The sequence below is a fragment of the Gasterosteus aculeatus genome, chromosome 2 (assembly GCF_964276395.1).
Source record: "Gasterosteus aculeatus chromosome 2, fGasAcu3.hap1.1, whole genome shotgun sequence".
Lineage (NCBI taxonomy): Eukaryota > Metazoa > Chordata > Actinopteri > Perciformes > Gasterosteidae > Gasterosteus > Gasterosteus aculeatus.
Window position 1 is genome coordinate 20,503,326 of NC_135689.1, and position 18,543 is coordinate 20,521,868.

The 18,543-nt window shown below is 43.3% G+C and overlaps 1 protein-coding gene across 7 annotated transcripts; it reads right to left on the reverse strand.

Annotated features, from left to right (window-relative positions):
* Positions 1 to 307: 307 nt before the first annotated feature.
* myt1a (myelin transcription factor 1a) lies at positions 308 to 17,861 on the reverse strand. Of its 7 annotated transcripts, none has more exons than XM_040193121.2 (23): positions 17,572 to 17,861; positions 16,525 to 16,595; positions 16,389 to 16,443; positions 15,724 to 15,766; positions 15,564 to 15,629; positions 15,157 to 15,389; positions 13,201 to 14,307; positions 10,811 to 10,930; positions 10,381 to 10,471; positions 9,826 to 9,939; positions 9,479 to 9,696; positions 7,949 to 8,151; positions 7,645 to 7,860; positions 7,392 to 7,540; positions 5,653 to 5,715; positions 4,384 to 4,452; positions 4,069 to 4,131; positions 3,901 to 3,984; positions 3,020 to 3,241; positions 2,805 to 2,896; positions 2,401 to 2,504; positions 1,964 to 2,107; positions 308 to 1,377 (listed from the first exon to the last, which is right to left on the reverse strand). In XM_040193121.2, exons 3-23 carry the CDS (start codon positions 16,441 to 16,443, stop codon positions 1,234 to 1,236), a joined length of 3,600 nt encoding a protein of 1,199 aa, XP_040049055.2. In that variant the 5' UTR covers positions 16,525 to 16,595; positions 17,572 to 17,861; the 3' UTR covers positions 308 to 1,233. The 7 variants fall into 7 exon arrangements, with proteins under 7 accessions (XP_040049055.2, XP_040049058.2, XP_040049057.2 ...); XM_040193124.2 differs by having other exon boundaries at positions 15,724 to 15,757; positions 17,572 to 17,860; XM_040193123.2 differs by having other exon boundaries at positions 15,564 to 15,632; positions 15,724 to 15,757; positions 17,572 to 17,860.
* Between the last annotated feature and the right edge of the window lie 682 nt (positions 17,862 to 18,543).

Sequence of the window (18,543 nt, forward strand, 5' to 3'; positions counted from 1 at the left end):
ATAACCTTTTGGAGTGTTGAGCCTTTTCAAACGGTAAGTGGAGATTGTAGCTTAGACTCTTAACGGTGTGAAGCGTTGGTGATGAGTGGAGGATAATCCTGTTCGAAGTGGGTTCTGGTTCCGTTCCCAACTAGAACTTTCACCAACACCGATATGATCTTAAGTGGTGAGTCATCAGGAAATACTGTAGCTCCCCCGGTTTCTTAGTATTCATATTAAAACCTTACACTTGAACTACTTTAGTGAGTGTTTACTGTATAAAACAGAACTGAATCTAAAAATGAATGTAATCAGTCCACTACACACATACTGTGGGTTTACCTTTATTTCAAGAGCAACTTAAATACTAATCCATACACAGCCATCATTAACACAAAGACAATACAAAATAAATATTCACCATCACTTTGTTCTTCATCACCAAATAAATACCAAATATGTGGAGCTCAATATTCCCAGTGTATTGCAGTGTACTCAAAATAGTTTGTGAAAATAAAAAGGGAAATGATATAAACAGAAGCACCAAAAAGAAAAGAAATCTTTAGAAAATGATTAAAAAACTTTCAGTTACAAAATATTTGCACTTAAAAAGATCCCAGTATTTTAAATAAATAATAAGTTATATAAAACAATTTATAGTTGATATCTTAAAATATTTCCTCTTTGTTCAACAATGCAGAGGAAATGATTTCCTTCTTTCGGTTACCATTTATAATCTCCTCTGGTAGCATTTTGAAATAAAAAATAAATAAATATATAATGAGTAATAAATAGGCATACATAAAAAAAGAATACAGCAGACATGAATGAATAAGTTATTAAATAGTTACACAGCAATAGTAAGAATGAATCTACAAACTAGTCCTGGAGGTGAAACATCACTATGCTCATATAGAATACTATCAACATTATTAACTGGAGATGGGATGTTCACTAACTAAGAGGATCTGCTCAGCTCAGGCTGTACACTGCTCTCCGACTTTGTTCTGCTCGCCTGCCAGAATACCTTGAGATGCCCTTGCTTGCAGGATCAATTTCATCTTAGTGTGCCGCCACGCCACACTGTTCACGCTCATACCATCATAAAGCAACATGCAAATGGAAAACTAATGCAAAGAACAGATGACAGAGTTCCAAATGAGAATAATTAATTACATACAGTATCTAAAGGGTTTGGAAAGAAAGATTGGTATAGTCACTGTGATGCCCCGCCCCCTGTCCTCCTCCTGTCTGTCACACCTCGATGCCCTTCACCGCCTGGTTGATGGACTCGAGCAGAGCCCGGTTCTCCGGGTTCTGGTAGCAGTCTTTGTTGGTAAACATGTGAGTCAGGGTGTCCACATAGCTGTCAAAGTTCTGCTCTGACGGTGGCTCCTGCTGAACACACACAAGTTCAGAGGTCAGAAAGTCTTTTAGGAGTAATGGTACATTGCTACCAATTACAGACCCAAAGAATAAAAAAGAGCATTATATATATATATATATATATATATATATATATATATATATATATATATATATATAAAATGCTCTTTTTGGATACTCCACTAAAAGGCAGTGTTTTTCACACTGTTTATGTGTTAGTGTTTGTTTAAACTAATATGCTTATTTAATTATTCTGTTCTTGCATTTTTACTCACAGAATCTTATCTCTCAATATTTCAGCATTATTATTGGTTATATATTGTTTAATGCCTAATTTAGGTATTTTTCCATATGTAAATTGTTACTGTTAGTAAAATGAGTATTATTCATATTTATGGTATTGATATCATACACTTCTATTCTAAAATGGGAGAAACTGTAACGTAATGCTTGTTGTTACATTCTAACCAGCTACTATCCCTCCAGGTTAATCAGTGAATGCATGCCCACCTGGGCATAGACTATGATATATACACAGTGGGGAGAGAGACCCAAAGGTCCTCTTTGAACCAGACCAAAAGACATTGCATGTTCTCACCAGGGCGGGCAGGCGGATGTTGGTCAAGCTGCGGATCAAGGCCTGACTCAGGCCGGATAGCTCCAGGAATAAGGCCTCATTCCTCTCCTCGATATGTTTGTTCTCCTCCTCCATGCTCTTCAGGTTATTCTCCATCGAAGAGATCTGAAGCAGAGGCACACACAGAACTCAACTCAGCAGCAAAGCAAAGAGCTTGACAACAAAAACATGGTTTTGGGCAGCAGAGGGTTTTCAGTTTTAGTATTAGTGACAAACCTGCAGACAGAGATACCAGCTCTAATAATGCATCAACAAAGCCGGTCTGTGCACCATCCATCCGTCTCTACAGGAAGTATCGTCTTTGATAAATCTCAAACCAAAAGCCCACAGGCACTCATCACATGGCAGTGTCTCCTTCATGTGCTATTGGGTGTCTCATCCTCTTCCTGCTGGCTCACCTGAGTGTGCAGATTCATCATGTCCGCCTCCATCTCTGAGTTGGACTCGCTCAGCTCATTGATCTCCTTGTTCAGCTGCTTGATGTCCTCATCGTTGTCCAGAACTACACAGTTAGTAAACAGAGCATCAGGACAGTTGTAAGACATGTTTATCACAGGCATCACTTGTATTTGCACACCCAGAGAGGTCCTGCATGCAAAGTGTACCGGACATTAAGACTGGGCAACACGTTTGTCTCGGAGTCTGTTCATGTTTCCTGTCGTTCTCCCCGACAAACCAAAGGGACTTGTCTTTGTGACTATGTCTTTGTGTCTATGTCTTTGTGTCTCCGTGTCTTGTTACTACACGTTTTTGGGACGTCTGGGACAACCTACTAGGCAGAGTGGAAAGTTATGTCTCTTACCATCGCTGGCTCTGAACTTTGCAGTGATGTACTCGTCTCCAGGAAATTTGGCTCTCTTCTTGTTGGCTGTCGCTCTGGGACAACCTGAGAGACTGAGAGGGGCAGCAGATCAAGAGCCATGACATTCTATTAAGAGCATTCGACTAAGATGAAACTAAGCTAGATTCAGGATGACACTGTTCTGTGTGTGCTAAGACCCTCATATATGAGGATACCTGCGGTGCGTCAGGAAACTGCCGTTGGCGTGGCCCGAGCCGTCGCAGCCTGGCGTCGGGCAAGTTGGGCCCTCGGTCTTGAAGGCCTTCCAGGAGAAGGGGGTGCCGTTCAGGAGACCCTCCTTCTGCCGGCGGGCTGCCAGCGGGCAGCCGTAGGCACTGCGGTGGGTGGCGTATTTCCCGCTGATGTGGCCCAGACTGTCACAGCCGGGAACCGGACACCTGGACACAGGCAGACAACAATGAACAATGGAAACAATGGAAAGTGGAGATGTAAAGAGGACAGGACCGACAAATCAGTCCAAATGTGATGATCTAGTTTTAGATTTGTAACTTAAAACAGTGCTGGAGTCAATTGGGACGTTCCAGAAGGTTCAATATTAGACCAATGTCATCAAATATATGTAAGATATATTACACAAATAAAAATAAATTGTATATTTTAAATGGAAAATGAATAAACGTTTATACTTCTCGGTTAATTAAAGTTAAGTCTTTTTGACTCTCACTTACTTTTGAATGACCTAACATTTCCTATTTTGTCATTAGCGCTAATCTATTAGTTTCCATTTCCTATGGAGTAGTAAAAGAGAACAGGTAATTGAACTTAAACCATAAAACGGACCATAAAAATGCTCAGAATAGTGCATGGTCACCTGCCTTTATTCTGAAGGGGGCTTTAAGTCATGAGAACCTGCCTGTTAGGTGTATTTCTTGTGTATGAGTCAACATTTAATCCAGATGGCGATCTAAAAGATGAGGGTATCACATATAACACTAGGATTCCTGTTTGTGTATGAATATCCACTTTAGTTTCATGAACAGCATCTTGCAGTGGTGGTGCGGTGACAGTCTAACGTTAGATGTGCCTTGTTGCCCACCTCAAGAGCTCCGAGTCTTCCTTGTCGTCCTTGGTGGGGGTTGATTTGACCCCTCCTTTCTTGGCTCTAGGGCATCCGGACAGACTGGCAGGGAGACACAAAGAAGACCGATCACATTATCCATCTGCACACGGCGACTGATAGTACAGAAGGGGAGGAGAACTATACCTTCTGTGTGAGGCGTAGTTTCCTGTGATGTGGCCTGATCCATCACAACCTGGAGTAGGACACCTGAGACACACACAGACGGTCTTTCACTCCACAGGCTTTCAATATTAGCCAGCTGCAGGCAGGACCAGCTTCTCTTACTAAATCATTAGGGCTCATTGTTTTGGGTTTTGATTTTTCAATATTGAACTAAATTATAATTGATTGTGACTATTTTATATTAGTGTTAAAAGGAGAGCAGGGATAGAGCTGTAGCTGCAGACTGAGTGCTCAGTTAACATGTTGGAGGTGAGAGACAGGAGAAAGCAGACATACTTTAGTTCAGCTGTGTGGGCAGCCATGAGGGTCCGAAGTGATTTATCAGCAAGAGGACAGCCTGACAGACTGGAAGATAGGTTAGAGAGAGAGTGTCAGAAAACCAGACTGAGAACAGGATGTCTGAGTATGAGTGAAAGAAAGAGCCAGAACCTGAACTGGACTACAGAACCAGGACAGGACTGGGCAGCACACACACAGGGAGGACAGGAGTTATTTTATTAACTGATCTCTACAGTGGTGGAGTAGTTGGATAGGAGAAATAGTGAGCGATGAACTTGCGTGTGCATGTGTATAGATGACTGACTCTTTCATCCAGGCAGAATGTTATCAGGTGGAAATGAAACCATCCACTGCTTATGTTTGCTGCTGATTTAAAAGGTCTCTTTAATTCCAATGACTGCGTTTCAGCAGGTCAGACGCTTCTTAAACTCGTGATCCTTCTCCAGGCGGACACTAGCCCTCTCATTAGCACTGAAGATGCCACATTTGAATGGCAAAACATCATCAACTTCCTTTCAGTTTTTGTTTTTTTTTCACTTGGACCCATGTCATCTGAACACCAGTCGCATCAAATAATATTAAATATTTTGGCTCTTTTTGAATGAAAACATATATTTTGAATGAATGTTCCTTGTGTATTCCTTGTGGAGGTTGAATAAACAATGCCAATGCTGGAGCTCTTCTCGACTCCCAGCCTACATATCGTGCACAATTTTGGGGCCTGAGCAAGTGCAATAATTATTAATTTGACAGATTCATTGGTGATATGAAATACAAGTAGATGTGACGGGCATAAGTGATATTTAGACATATCTCTGCTACCTGCCAGCCTCTGTTTAGGCCATGACTTACGGAGAGAGGCTTTTACAGGCTCATGCAGACGTCTATGCTCTTATCCACCAGCTTTCCAACTTCCAACATATTGTACTAAACACAGCTGCACATTTGGCCTCCTTGTGGCTTGTTTGAGCAGAAGAGGGATCTATTTCGATCCAACACTTACAGCGACTATAGTGTTACATTAGTACATTCGTTACAAAGTGTCTGTACTGAATGATTAGCAGTAGTATTTGTTTTGAGAGATTTGGGGAAGGACTCTGAAGCCCTGCTTCATGCTTTTTTAGCACAGGGAGATTTGATGGAGTCACTCCCCTTTTCCTTCTAAAATGATTCTGATCAGAATCACCAAATCCGTGTGATCACACCATAGATTTGTAAAGCAAACATACTTTGCTGATCATTTCCAAGTCAGAGTGCAGATCTTACCTTCGGTGTGATGCGTAGTTGCCAGTAATGTGTCCACTGCCATCACAGCCTGGGGTGGGACATCTGTGGCCAAGATACATACTCACACATCAGTCCATTGCCTTTCAAGAGGATGCTTATACTGACACGCCAGAAAACCCCCACTATACTATATTTGTGGACCTGTTTTTGTTCAACAACAACAACCCCTTTTTGATGGATCATCCCATTTGTGTCTTTCCACCATTTTGTTCCTGATGAAATTGTATACTAAAGCTTAAAACATCTAGATATCTTTTCTCAAAGTGCAGCATTTCCCTTTAAAATGTATGCTGACAATTGATCTATGAGTTAAATATTAAATTAATAATGTTGATTGATGTGTAAGGTATTTGTGCTGGGGAGTTGTCAGTCATCTATGCCGCTTATCTTGGAGTCAATCCCAGCTAACATCGGGGGAGAGACGGCGGACCTTGGACTGGTCGTGAGTCAATCGCAGGGCTGACAGAGACACACAACCATTCACTGTCATACCCACACACCTACGGGCAATTTTAGATTCACCAATGAACCAGAGCACCCGGGGAGAACCCACCCAGACACAAGGAGAACATGCAGACTCCACACTGTGGTTCCAAACCCAAGACCAGTGCGGCCCACCACACCACTGTAGCACCCCGCTGGGGAGATGTTGAAGGTGGAAAACCAAATATCCATAATACAGAAGGAATGGCGGGAGAGTCGCTGTCACAGCCTGAAAGGCCCTTGTGAGCGGCATCAATCCAAAGACCCTGCTGAGCACAGTGGGAGGGCCGTTGGAGAGCCGTTGTCAATATTGTTTAACATTTGAAATGTAATTCTATCTTCTGTTTCAGGTTTATTTTGTAAGTCTGCCATTGTGGAGTACTGATGAGAAATAGCCTTTTGGCTAACTCTGACACATTTACAGCAATGTGCACTGTCCCTTATCAAACAAACCAATAAATAACGTCCTGCCCTGGTGTATTTTCCCCTGTGAGTGTGTTTGTCTGCCGTGTCCTGATTGTTTTCTGCTGTGTCCAATCACCTGCACCTCCACCACGTGTGTCCCTTGTCTCCTGGTTGGTTCATTATCTCGTCTTTGTGGATGTTAGGGTTGTGTTGCAGACTGTGTTTTGGTTTGTCTTGGTTCCTGTTTTAGCCCCTTGGCATTTTTGATATACTGCTTTAATCAAGTGGTTTTTGTTTTGGAAACCTGCAAATCTGCGTTTGAGTCCTCCGTGTCCCATGTCTCTGGGACCTATTGTGACAATAACTGGTCCCTCAGACAATCACATCATTGTGGTGGTTGAATGCTTGTCCCACATAACTGTGACTTAGCTTACAGTGGTGAGCAACCATTTTGTTATGAGATGGTATTTTTGTGATCTTCAACACATTTAAATTCAAATATCCAACTGACTGGCAATGTGCAAAGCAACATTTCTCTCCCAAAATAAGTATGTTGTAATCCTACATCAAAGCAGTTGCATCAACCAGCCTGCGGCAGCATCGAATAGCCAATCCGAGGCAGAGTAGGGTGGGTCTTCTTAGAATGTGAGTGGGGGAAAAAAACTACTGTGAATTGGCTGTGCAACTGTCAACTGCAATTGTTTGTCATACAGGTGATCGAGCACTTGAAACTTTATAACATTTCGGGAGGAACTTACTGCCAGCGCGCCTGTTGTTAAGCGGTGGCATGCAATGTGTTGATGGGACATGTGGTAAGAGTTGTGACTTACATAAGAATCTCCTTTTTGCTTTCTTTGGGCGGAAACTTGACCTTGAAGCTACCGGTGGTGACCTCACCCGGGTACTTCCTTTCCTCCAGATTCTCCTGGTCCCCTTCCTCACCATCAGAGGAGGTGTATGAGGGAGCTGTATATTCCACCTGGAGAAAGGTGAAACACGGGTCACATTGGAGGGAAACATTGTCATTCGCTCCTCTTGTATGGGGACTCCTTCTCTCACGATAGGATTTCTGCAAGGGCGTACCTCTTCATGGTCTTCCTCTTTGACTCCACTGGACTTGGTGAAGTCCAGCGGCCCCTCCCACTCAGGCTGAGTGTGGCTCTGAGACAGGGTGGCTCCGATGTGTTGAGAGGATGACGAGGAGGAGGACGAAGGCTCTGGAGGTTGCGCGCCCTCCCTCTTGGTCTTCTTCATGCTGAGGTCCAAGGTGCCGTTTTCATCCACTTCAATGTCCGACTCCTAGAGGGTCCAGATTCGCCGTCAGTACAAATAAATAGCCAGGAGCATTAGAGCGCCCTGCACTGCTTAGCCGGGCTGCATAGTGTACCTTGGAGCACGGTTCCCTGGGCTTGGTGCTGATGGTCTCTGGTCTCTCCCAGCAGCGGGTGGACAGGTTAAGGATGGCTGTTGCTGCCATGTGGGCTGCCTCAGCATCTTGGCTGTAGTCATAACTACTGGAGGACGAGGCGCTCATAGAAAAGCCTCCTGACACACTGTGACTGGGGGAGGAGGCCTTAGGGAATGATTTAGCTGTGTGGGGAAGGAGCAGAATGAACACGTTGGAACCAGCACAGGAGAGTAACACCATAGCTAAACATGACGGATCTGCTGCTGTTGGTAGTTACAGTAATACCGGATGTGTTTTCATTCATTGACTGGTAGCTGGCAGCAAAGGAGTCTTGCATTATTGTGTAAATGCACAATAATTTCAACCCAGTCTCACAGCAAAACGTGTAATAGCTACGTTGTGGAACGTGGTATTCTCACGCTTTCTCCCCAAAATCGTGACAATACTACGTTTTATTGTGGCCTATTCATTGACATTGCCTTGTACTACGTCACTAGAAACTAATAAACGGAAGGTCTTCTACATTCTCTGATAGAAGATTATGAAAATATAACGCATACTGGTTATGCTTTCTTAAAATATTGTGTTTTTCACAGATAATAGACCGCCAGTCCGCCATTTTCTTTTTTTGGAGCTGAGGAAAGTTGAAAGTCACGAGACCTAGTTTCAAATCAAACGTTGTATTGTCACGCTTTCTCCCCAAAAAGCGTGACAATACCACGTTGGTCCACAACGTAGCTGTTACACGTTTTGCTGTGAGACTGGGTTGATAATTTACACACATATCCAAGTAGGTGGAGAAGTAAAAAACTAATTTGTAAACACAGCATCATTTTTGCCCTCAAATGACAGCAATGTGTAACTCAAAATTAACTTTAAAAATCACTGCATTGTTTTGTGGCCAGTGACTGAGGAATATCCACAAGTTCCTTTGGAAATCACAACACACCTGTTTAAGATCCAATAGGATCATTTTCTTAAACTCAAAATTCTCTCTATAGCCTATACCCGTCGATAGCATCTGCCTTTTATGCGTCTTTACTGTCTATTTCCTATGATTCAGTTTCCTACTTTTATTCATCTGGATAAATACTTTTAAGAATACATTGAGACAATAAAGAGGAAGATAAGGGAGGACAGAGAAATGTGGAAAGATACTGTCTCTCCTCCTGTCTGAAGAACCAAGTATCATCAAAATAAGAGATTCAGTTTAAGATTAGGATTATCCAATTAGAAAAATGGATTTTGGTGTATTGCATTGTCAGATTATTCAACGCTTAAATACTGCTAACCGTATCAACCTGAAAGCATAGTAATGTAACAACATTTAGCATTATTTAGTATGTGTTCGAAAGACAAATTCAAGAGCAGACTGCTCTGTTCTTACAACCTCAACAAATTCCTGTGCAATTAAAACACAATTGTTACGCTTCATTTTTAAGTTAAACTAGTGGCATTCCGAAATGAACCCTGGAGGTGGTGCATGGAGGTGATTTGTGTGGCTCTTACATTTGAAGGCTTTGGGTGATGTTTCAGCGCTGCTGGGTGTCTTTGGAATGAGCATACGCTTTCCAAACACCTGGACATCAAAGCTTGCATAGTCAAAAGACACCTTGGAGTATTTCTCCAGCTCCTTGGCTAGGTTAGCTCTCGGCGTGGTGGTCACTGTGTTGGGCCTGTAGCTGCCGTACTGAGGGATCTCCAGCTGTTTCACAAAACACATGGGCCTGGAGGAGAGGGCCTTAGTTAAGCATTACTGCGACGGTGAGAAAGACGTTACCGGAGATCCAAATCGCGTTTCTCTGACAATAAATGTATCCATGCTTTAAAACACTAAATTGAAGAAAGACAATCACCTGAGCACTCTGTCAGAGTTGGAAGAGGGTTCGCTGGGGGAAGCCTGTAAAATAACCTGTTTGTCTTGGCCCTTGTTCAGCTTAGTTGCTGCTGCGATGGGACAGCCGGACAGACTGACGGGGGACATATGCAATGGGTCATGAGTAGGTAGACATTTAATGTGCAGACAGGTTTTTGAAATATTAATAAGCCTTCTAAATAGAGTGTAAGTATGTGTTAGTAGTATTAGGAAAGATTTCTTCTCGTCTGGAATTCACTCAATATTTAGTTGCACTTTGACCCCAAAGGGCTTCAAAACTACCATTAGGCCATAATTAAAAACTAAACCTCTGCCAGACCATAGACTGCGTATAGGAACATTGATGACTTTGACTTGGACAACTGAATCAAAATATTTATCTTTAAACTAAAAAACACTAACTTTAACTTTTTCTGAAGTGACTAGTTTTTGCCTGACACACAGAAAACTCTGCCATCATTTCCATGGCCACAGTTATTATGCTGTCATGTGTATTCTGTGTATGTGTATGCTTGTCGTTGTGTGTTTTCTCAACCTGCGGTGTGTGTTGCGGTTACTGTTGACATGGCCTTGGCCTGTGCACCCAGGAGTCGGACACTTCAAGACGTTCTCATGCATGGCCAGGACTACCGACACACAGCAGACACACACTCAGGTCAGTCTGTTTGGTTTCATACGTTAGCAGTAGTAACAAAAGCATTAGAAAAAAAGCGGTGTTAAGAAAGGTATTAGCAATAGTACAGTATTTCTTCTAAAAGTGAAGGAGGTAGTAGTGGTGGAGATACTACTAAGCTGGTAGTAAGGGTGAGAACACACTAGCTATGTCATATCACATTCAATAGAGATCTAAGGACCGTGTTTGAGCTGAATAACATTTGCTGTATCCCTGAAAGTGACACAAGATGCATCCGAGCATCACATTTGTACGGGTGGTCTGCGTGTTGGGAGAGGTGGCGCATACTCACTTTCCGGAGGGATTCGGTCTTTGTGTGGACATCCAGATAGACTGCGATGGTGAGGGTACAGCCCAGTCACATGACCTGTCCCGTCACACCCTGGGGTTGGACACTTCACCTCCTTCTTCTCTGGATAGAGGATGGTGTGATTTAGATGGCGGCAGCAATGAATAAGTAGTAACAATGGGTGGATATACCTCAACATTTAGTTCTGACCTATTACCAAATAATAGAGACCTAGAGTCACACTGGCTGCTATCTCTATCGATGCCTTTTGTGCATCATTTAGAGGCTTCTGGATACATTTGAATTAGTAATTCACCAAACATGAGACATTTTGTTTTACTATTCTCTGTATTTCATGGGCAAATTTAAAGGTAAATTTATGCGTGTGCCTGAACACACAGAACTCAAATTATTATCACTGCAACAAACTAGCAGCAGCAGAGTGTTCATCAGCCCAGATGGTCAAGATGGGTTTTAATGGGGGCTGAAAAGGTTAACCTATTATAGACATGTTATGTGTCATCACGATCTTTAAAGATTCATTTGACATGAAGGTCAGCACTGTGTGTAAAGTTCATCTAGTCATTATTCACATTTATTTATTGAAATAAATTGTGAAAATGTGTATTGTGGGCTTACGGTATTATGATAAAAGTATATGATAGCTATGCTCTGGATGCTCTTCTATTTCTCCTAAGTTTCTATTCTGGCGTCATGACCATCTGTAAAAAGTATTTCTTAATAACACATTGAGACTAAAGGAACACCACATAAAAATCCATGGTGTTACAATACTGCAAAATTAGCTTTTAGCTAGTAAACACGTCAAACATCCTCGGATAGCATTCGGTCTGGTTTGTAGTTGTAGGGTTTCATGGCACTGTGATTATCATAGAGGCCACACCAAGGAGTTTTATACATTGACGTTATGGTACAATCTCAGTCTCCCTATGTGAAAACTCTTTTTGGAGTGACATCATCACACATGAATGCAATTAGGCTCATTTCTGTTAATTCAAGGATAGAATTTTAAAGTACTTCTCCTCACCTACAAGGCACTTAGGTGAGACCCCGTCTTATTTCAAGGAGCTTATAATACCATACTGCCCTACTAAAGAGCTGCGCTCCATAAATTCTGGGTTACTTGTTGTTCCTAGAGTTTTAAAAAGAAGGATGTGAGTCAGAGCCTTCAGTTATCAAGCTCCTCTTTAGTGGAACCAGCTTCCACTTTCAGTCCGGGGGGCAGACACAGTCAGCTCATTTACAATAAAGCTCAATGCTTTCCTCTTTGATAATGCTTATAGTTAGGGCTGGCTCAGGTTGGTCTGAACCAGCCTTTAGTGGAGCTGCTATAGGTCTAGACTGCCGGAGGATTTCATATGACACTGAACTCCTCTTTTTCCCCTTCTATAAGAATTCTCATTACATCACTAATTCATCTTCTTCCCCAGAGTTTTAGTGCTTTCTTGCCTCGCACTTTTGCAAAGATTGTGGTTCTATCTATCTATTATACTGTACATCTTTTACGTTGTTCATTCTGTACACATGAATTCTGTCCGTCCTGGGAGAGGGATCCTCCACTCCCGTTCTTCAAATAGTTCTCTCTAATGTTTCTTCTTTTTCCTCCCCGTTGAAGGGTTTTATCATTTTTGGGAAAGTTCTCCCTGTGCCGATGTGAGGGTTTCAGAGGATGTCTCATGTGTTTAGACTGTTAGACCTCTGAGGCCAATTTGTAATTCATGATTATAGGTTATTTAAAACAAAAGGAATGGAATTGGAATTGGATCCATAAGGTCTCAGGTAACTCATACGAAGTTAATTAATTCCTGTCCGTCAATATTCTATTCCTTGTGTTAGTTTTACTCTATATTGCATGCAAAAAACTCTTGCTATTTAGTTAAAAAAGATTGGGAATATTATAAAGTGTCCGTGTCTGTGAAGGGGAGGCTCCTGGGTACCCATTGAACCCATTTCTATTTTTGATTATTACATACTAGGAGGTGAGAGGTCAAGGGGCCGCTTCACAAATCTCCCTCAGTTTTTGCCTCGCCAAAATCTACCCCAGCCTGGGGGCCCAATTTGGCTCTGACAAACTTCTTTCTTGTACGATACCTTCTTCTTTGGTCAGTACCTTTCAGCTAGCTGAACTATCAATCCAAAGGATCGATACTTGGGATTAATACTTAAGTCCACACCTAAGTACTAACAATAGTGGCAAGACTGATAAGACTGGTAGCCGCTGATAAAGGGAATGCCAATCAAATCAACAACAATTCTACGGAAACTAAATGGATTTGGGTTATGAATATAATATTAGACTTAATGGATGGTGTTCACCGAACATGGGAATCCACTGTTCCATCCAAGTGTTTGGCAGTAGTAACAGGAAGTACCTTTGCTGTAGTGAGCAGTGCGGCGGGCTAGAGAAGCAGGCTCGGAGCCCTTGCTGGAAGTGCTGTATGGTTGGTAGTCCGGGGAGCTCCCGGCCTCCTGCCCCCCCTTCACCTCCTCCGCCTTCAGGGCGATGGCCTGCTCCAGCAGCCCCAGGTTCCCTCGAGTCATATCCCAGTTCTCTGAGTCGTCTGTGATTCCTGAGCCCTCTGAGACACGATCCTGCTCCTCTCCTTCATACTCCTCCTCCTCGTCCTCGTCCTCGTCCACGTCATCGTCCTCTTCCTCTTCCTCTTCCTCCTCTTCATCGTCCTGGTCATCCTCCTCCTCTGAGCGGACTTCTATAACCACTGTTGTCGGAGAGGCTTTGCTAGAGTCTCGGTCCTCCTCTTCCTCCTCCACCACCTCCTCTACGTCCTTCCCCAGCCCCTCCTCCTCCTCTTCCTCTCTTTCATCTTCATCGTCCTCCTCCTCAATCATAGGAGTGCAGATTTTTTCTTCCCTGAGTGACATCTCAGCCTCAGATCCCTGAGTTTGTGGACTCAATGTGGAAGGACTGTGAATCTCTTGGTGGACCTCCCTCTCCTCTTCCTCTCCCACCTCCTCCTCCTCCTCCTCCTCGTCCTCTTTGTCCTCATTTTCGTCCTCCTCCGGTTCCTCCCTCACACTCTGGTCCTTTGCTGATTCTTTGGCCTGGTGGTTATAATCCCCACTGGAGTACTGGTGATCAGAGTTTTCCTGACTCATCATATGTCTTTCTGTCACTTTTTCTTGTACGATACCCTCTTGCCTTTTCTGCTGCTCAACCGCTTCCTTTTCTTCATCTACTTCCTCTTCCTCCTCTTCTTTTGTCCCTGCAAGTCCTCTTGCTTCTTCAGGTAGCTCTGATGACTGGTCCTTGATCAGCAGCTGGCCTTCCTCTTCCTGCTCCTCCTCTGTTTCATTCTGCTGATGCTGCTCGCTGTCTGTCGCCGGCTTCACTTCCTCGGTAGTTGTCTCTGTTACTGTTTCGTTCTCGGTCTCCAAAGTGAAGCTTTCGTTGTCTCCAACTTCAGCCGGAGGACCCACTATGTCCTCTGTTGTCTCAAGTGAGCAGTCCACAGCATCTGCTGTGGATTCAAAGTATAGAGGAATGTTACTGTCACTGTGGCTCTGTCTTAGTCCTCCCTATATGATCACATTTTGGCGGATCCATCAGTTCCCTTCATCTGGATTGTGAGCATGTTTAGGCAATTCTCCCAGCAACATGCAGATCTGCAAAATCTTCCTATAGCTGTGTGCACTTAAGATGTCAGTGCTCAGTCATTTTAAACTCAACATGAGCAATGAACAAAATATTAGTTTGTTCTACCCTGCACTTTATTGCAATGAAAAGCACACAAGCCTCTAACTGCCTAATCTGTGTAATAGGGTGGTTGAAAGTGACTTACAATGTATGACAGCACATGTCATAAACCTAGTTTCTTTTTTTTACAAGCAGCAATGCAGTTGTTGACCAATGATGATATTTTTCATCTAGCACCATTATTGCATTTGTATTTGTCCTGACAGGCAAAACTATAACATTGTGCCAAACATGGCTTCTTTCAGCATGTCAGAATTGTCATTGTTAGCATGTTAGCATGCTGATGCTAGCTTTCAGGCGCAAACCTATTGTGACAGTACAGCTTCACACTGAAAGGGTTATTCTGGACTCAGCCAGCCTAGAAATGAGGTAACGGAATGAGTCTCCTGCCCCGGCCTTTGGGTATGGTCATCTCAGATATGGTCATGTCATCAACATTGTTCTGATAACCAAATGGATCTAAAATATTCAGATGTTTCTATAATGTTTTTATAGGATCCTTTGGTGAGTTATTGGGTTCTGATTAATTGTGTCACAGTTGAGATGAATTTGATCAGTGAGTGCTGTCTTACCACTAATTATGAGCTGTTTTCTCTGCTCAGGTTTCACTCACTTTGTGTTGACTCTGGGCTGCCCTTTGTTTTGTTTTTCTTCTTCTCTTTGAGATTGTAGTCGTCTTCTTCCTCCTTCTGTACTTCCTCCTCTTCTGCGGCGTCACTGTCAGCATTGAAGCCTTCATCTCCTGCTTCTGTGGCCGGCTGGTTCCTCCTCTTGGGAGCAGACTGGTTCTCCTCAGCTTCAGCCTCCTCCAGTTTCCTTTTCTTCACTATTGGACATCCCAGTATGCTGAGGACAGCATGAATCTAATGTAAATGCTAACAGCCAACATGACAACATAAAGCTTGCTTTACATTGTGAGATGAATATTGTATACTTGTTTTAGGATGATAACAAAGTATAAAATGTGTTGTTTCATTTGTATGTTGCAAGAAGCTTCATAGAATACAGTATGGTTCTTACCTTCTATGTCGAGAGTATCTTCCACTCACGTGACCTTTGCCGTCGCATCCAGGGGTGGGACAGCTGCTACTGACCCACAGCGAGACAAATAATCACACTTCATCCACACAACACACTTTATCCATCATGATAGTGTTAAGTGAAGCAAATAATCACTCACTTTAACTCCTGCTTCGTCTCTTGTCCCACAAGGTCTGACGACACTAAGTGTAAAGTGACAGGAGAGCCAGTGGACACAGAAATAAAACTGAAGTGAGAGGTCGAAGAGTAAAATACAGTGGTGCTTTTGCTCTGTAGTGGCTTTTTGTGAATCCTACCTATAATGTAGCCCAATATATGCAAAAAATGTGTATGTTTTTTATGGTATTGTACGGTGAACATGTTGAAATCCGAATGTAAGGATCACAGTGTGAAATGCACTGGTGTTCAGTTGAACAACACTGACATGCTAGTGTATAACAGTAAGCTGTCAGAGAACACAGAGACCTGTATAGAAGACGGCCTGAATAAAACATGAATGGACTAGTACGGCTTACCCAACGGCAAAACATGTTTTATCATCACTGAGACAAAATCTAGTAAAAAGCATGAACGAAATGTTTTGTGTGCATTACTAACTTTAGCAATTAGAGTTGTGAATCCAATGAAACTTTTGTGATACTAAAGTGTACTAATTATTTAAGTATGTTGGGAGTCAAATGTTCTTAACTTTACTGTAATTACTGTAACTTGAAACTAATTTTACACACAGCAAACCTTCCAACAGTCTTCATTGGTTCAGAACCACCTGCACCTGTGTGGTAGTGTGTGTTTGTCTATACTGACCCCGGCTTCCTTTGGAGCGGGTTCGCGTTCGTGTCTCTGCAGTATCTTGGCTCATCTGAAAACGGGGGGGGGGTCAATTAATGGATGGATGGATAGATAGTATGCTACATACAGAGATAGATAGATTACTAGTTACTTTGATGCTGGTTGATTGGCTCTCCCCTGGTCACCACTGGCTCAGATATATCTCACCGTTGAACTCATTTTCTATTGGATGAAACACAGAAGTGACGCCTTTACTGTGAGCTATTGATGAAAAGCAATTATTGTATTCATTGGAGAAAAGTTTTCATCATATAACAGAGAGCTAAAGGATATATGATACTGGCAGTGTGTTGGGTCAAATTAAGAAGTTGAAAAGTATCCTACAATTTTTAATAAATCTCTCTCCCCATATCTTTATATATATATATATATATATATATAAAAATGATTGACATATTTATATATATATATATATATATATATATATATATATATATATATATATATATATATATATATATATATATATATACACATTAAATACTAGTTAGTAAAATACTGAATTATATACACAGCTTGGGAATATCCCATGTAGAGGACGTGGAATGTGCAGCGTGTTGACAGCAGACGGCAGTGGTCGCCTGCTGGAGGCTTCGGCGCACTGGGACTCAGCATGGCGTCACTTTCGATGGTGATGGACCGCTACTACTGGCGGAGCGTTTCTCCCACCATCCAAAATGCAAACACCAACTTTAGTGGGCTTCGGTGCAATGAGAGACGAAGGCCGGGCTGAGAACCGGAACGAGGCCTCGCTCCTCTCCTAAACTCGCCCACTTACAAAACACGATCAAACACGACCAAACACACAAAGGCCGCCAGCGTTCCGCGGTATACACTTTTAACTGGATTGACGGCGAAACCGGGGCGCCATTGTAGGGCCCGGGCATCATCACCGACAATAATCTGTTATAAAGCCCGACCGTGCAGATTCGGAGCGGGCAGAAATTATTCTCCGCGAAAGAAAAAACAGCGGAAAGCAATTTACGGGGAGCGGGGGGATGGGGGGCGGGGGGGCTTCAAACCACTTCATCACGTCCTCCCTGCCTGGTGTGGAATCCATAGTGAGGCCCAAAGGCCCAGAAAATACCGACAAATGAAAGCGCTTCACGCTCTTTGTCAGGGAGACATAAAGCCTTACCTCGCGCTCCCCTCCCCCTCCGCTTCTACATGTCCGCACGGAGAGATCTTCAGTTCTACGGGAACTGCGACCACCGCTCATCAACGAAACGCTGCGGGTGGGACTCGATCGGGAGGACAGCAGCCTCACACTGAACCCAGCGGCCCCGAGATGTTCAGCACCCCGGACAGAGCCAGCCGAATCTTCAGCACCATGGACAGGAGCCCCCGCTGCACTGCCTCCTGCAGGAGCGCAGGAGAGCTGCAACCGGCTGCAGCTCACTCAGGGCCCGCCCCGCCCGGCTCGGTCTGGGCTGATGGAGGTGGAGACGGTAGAATATATCAACGGCGGCTGGGCATCTGGAGGACGGACTATGGAGGTCAATCCAACACCCAGTCACTCAAACCAGCTGAGACACATAGAGGCACAATACCGACAGACTAAACGATGTAGCAAGGGTGAGCTAAATCAACTAAATGATACTGTGCACGTTACTGTACTTGACATCTTCAACCAAACATCAGCCAGTCCCAATAGTCATTCATTGCTGCCGTGATATCCGCCAATCAGAGAGCAGAACCTTTTTTCTGTGGGGAAATAGCATAGCCACAGGGTTTGAGCTTGTTGGGGAACGTAGCGCTCGCTTTTGTCATTGAAAGTACTCTGGTGTAGTATCAGTATGCAAAGGAAGCCATGCTCCTTAACATGTTATTCTGTGAGTGAAAATCACAGTGAAATAAGGCCGAATAGTAAGCAAATTCACCAAGTACACTGAGATCCCCAAATGTTGCCTATACATACACAAAACGGACAGTTGCAGCCTGATATTTCACCAATGCCCTCAGTGGACAGTACTCGTGCTGCTAATCACTTCAGTCCAGCAGGTGGCAGTTAGGCTCCGTTAAGCTTCTCCACCACCCACTAAACCACCAGTAAAGAAGAAGAGTAAATGAGAAGGAGGCCTAATCCTAGTCCCTGTACACCCTAAACCCT